This window comes from Bremia lactucae, linkage group LG14, assembly GCF_004359215.1.
Source record: "Bremia lactucae strain SF5 linkage group LG14, whole genome shotgun sequence".
Lineage (NCBI taxonomy): Eukaryota > Oomycota > Peronosporomycetes > Peronosporales > Peronosporaceae > Bremia > Bremia lactucae.
In genome coordinates this window covers 1286859-1288805 of record NC_090623.1, presented here as the reverse complement: position 1 = coordinate 1288805, position 1947 = coordinate 1286859, and the positions used below count along the sequence as shown (strand labels likewise).

The window sequence follows — 1947 nt, the reverse complement described above, 5'->3', positions numbered from 1 at the left end:
TCCTCAAGCAAATATTTTCTATACCACGAACCTGTCGCAGCGTGATATGGATGGGCTGATCCAGTTGTCAATTGTGACAAGCCTTTTAACGTGTTATGGGTGCGCTATGCGATAAAGCTCCCTTTCAAGTCTCAATATTATCGTTGCATATTGCATTTATATTGTCTTTACTCTTAAAGCGAAATTAAACAAAAATCTACGGCGCTTTTAATGTTATTAAATGTGTTTGCCAAGCAACGGTTGTCGATCTGCGTCGTCAAATCGCGACAAGCAGATAGCTCATGGACGATGCGCTTGAGACTCGTGCGGAAGGCAAATGTCGCACATAAAATTTCAAGAGAGGAGCATTTAGTTTTTCAAGTAAATGCCCCCTTCCTCACTCTCTCACTTGGCAATCTTTTCTCGACCGCCCAGCTCCTTTTTACCCACCAAAGTCATGAAGATTTTCGTCCCATTTGTTGCCGCTTCAATGGCAATCGCAGGCGTGGCCTCCGACGCTAAACACACATCGAGGCAGCTTATTGTGGGAGGGGAAGAGACTTTTGAAGGAAATCATCCGTTTGTCGTCAGCCTCCGGCTCAAAAAGCCCGATGAAACCCTTTGCCACGGTGCTTTAATCAGCCCTAATGTTGTGCTAACCACGATATTCTGCGGGTTGACAGAGCCTGAGCATTATAGACTCAATTACGCGACGATTGGCGCGTACTACTCTCGTGGCATGCTGAATGCAGAGGGCGATAGGGACGGTGAGCATCTGAAAATCCTAAAGACCATAAATCATCCAGACTTTGAACATCCTACCAACAGTGTTGACATCGCTGTGCTGATTCTGGAGAAAGAAAGCACTTTTAAACCCATTGGTCTTCCTACGTCATCAGAAATCGACCTTAAGACGCCGCTAAGGACTTTTGGTTGGGGTTCAACCTACTATGCAACTGAAAGTGAAGCGGATCAATCTTTCAGGATGAAGACAATCCTGCTCAATCCCATGACCCAGAACGAATGCAGCAAGGCATACGAAAATATCACCAACTCATTCTTCTGTGCTTCTGGTGAAAATCAGGGCGGCCTTTGCATAGGTGACAACGGTAATCCAGCAATTGACGAAAAAAAAGAAGTTGTTGTGGGTATCAGTAGCCATGGAAAGGGTTGCAACAATAACGTCCTCTCCAATGTGGGCGCGGTGACAGAGTGGCTGCAAGAAATTATTAAGCAATATGCGCCTAAACAGTCGCAAGTCAAGTAACTTTTGCTTACTTCGCGGTAAGGCTTTTATTAGGCTTTGACTGTTATTTTCTTGCTTGATCCGTACAAATACGTTTTGCCACATTCATTCACATACGAGCAATAAATGTGTTTATCTACTTCAAACATTAAGCTTTTCATTTCGTTTTGTTTTAATTAGATAAAAGTTACAGATTAAAATGACAACATAAAACATTTTTATTATTCCGCTTTATCGCAAAATTAACAATATTTTCTTTAGAGTCGTCGTCAGATCCCCTTTTGGACTTTAGTACACCATCACACACCCTACATTACATTAGGGAATCGCAAAAGCCACACACCTTAACTATATACACGAGAGTAGTGAATGTGTAGGCGGGCACGTCGTAATGCGGCCACGCTCTACTTAGACACACACCCTAGCACAGCGTGGAAGCGGTTGAACCTGCTTCTCTTGCGTGCAGTGAGGTAATTGTGGTGTGGGCGCGCAAGCGACCTCACCTAACACACTAAGTACTCTGGTTAAGTGTCGTCACGGGAGCGGTAATTCGTCTCCTCGTGCGCACTTACCAAGTAGGAAGTAGTTTTTAGACGGATTTATATTCAATAGAATTAAATATAAATACCTATTTTTACCAATTAAAATGTTATCTCTATAGATATCATTTAATACGTATTGCGAGCGTAACTTTCTAGATACCTCGCGTAACGGATGACGCT

General features: G+C 43.1%; 1 protein-coding gene across 1 annotated transcript; it reads left to right on the top strand.

Moving 5' to 3' along the window:
• Positions 1-436: 436 nt before the first annotated feature.
• CCR75_003925 (uncharacterized protein) lies at positions 437-1246 on the top strand (the record flags this gene model as incomplete). The annotated part of the gene is made up of 1 exon (XM_067962016.1): positions 437-1246. One exon carries the CDS (start codon positions 437-439, stop codon positions 1244-1246), a length of 810 nt encoding a protein of 269 aa, XP_067816390.1.
• Between the last annotated feature and the right edge of the window lie 701 nt (positions 1247-1947).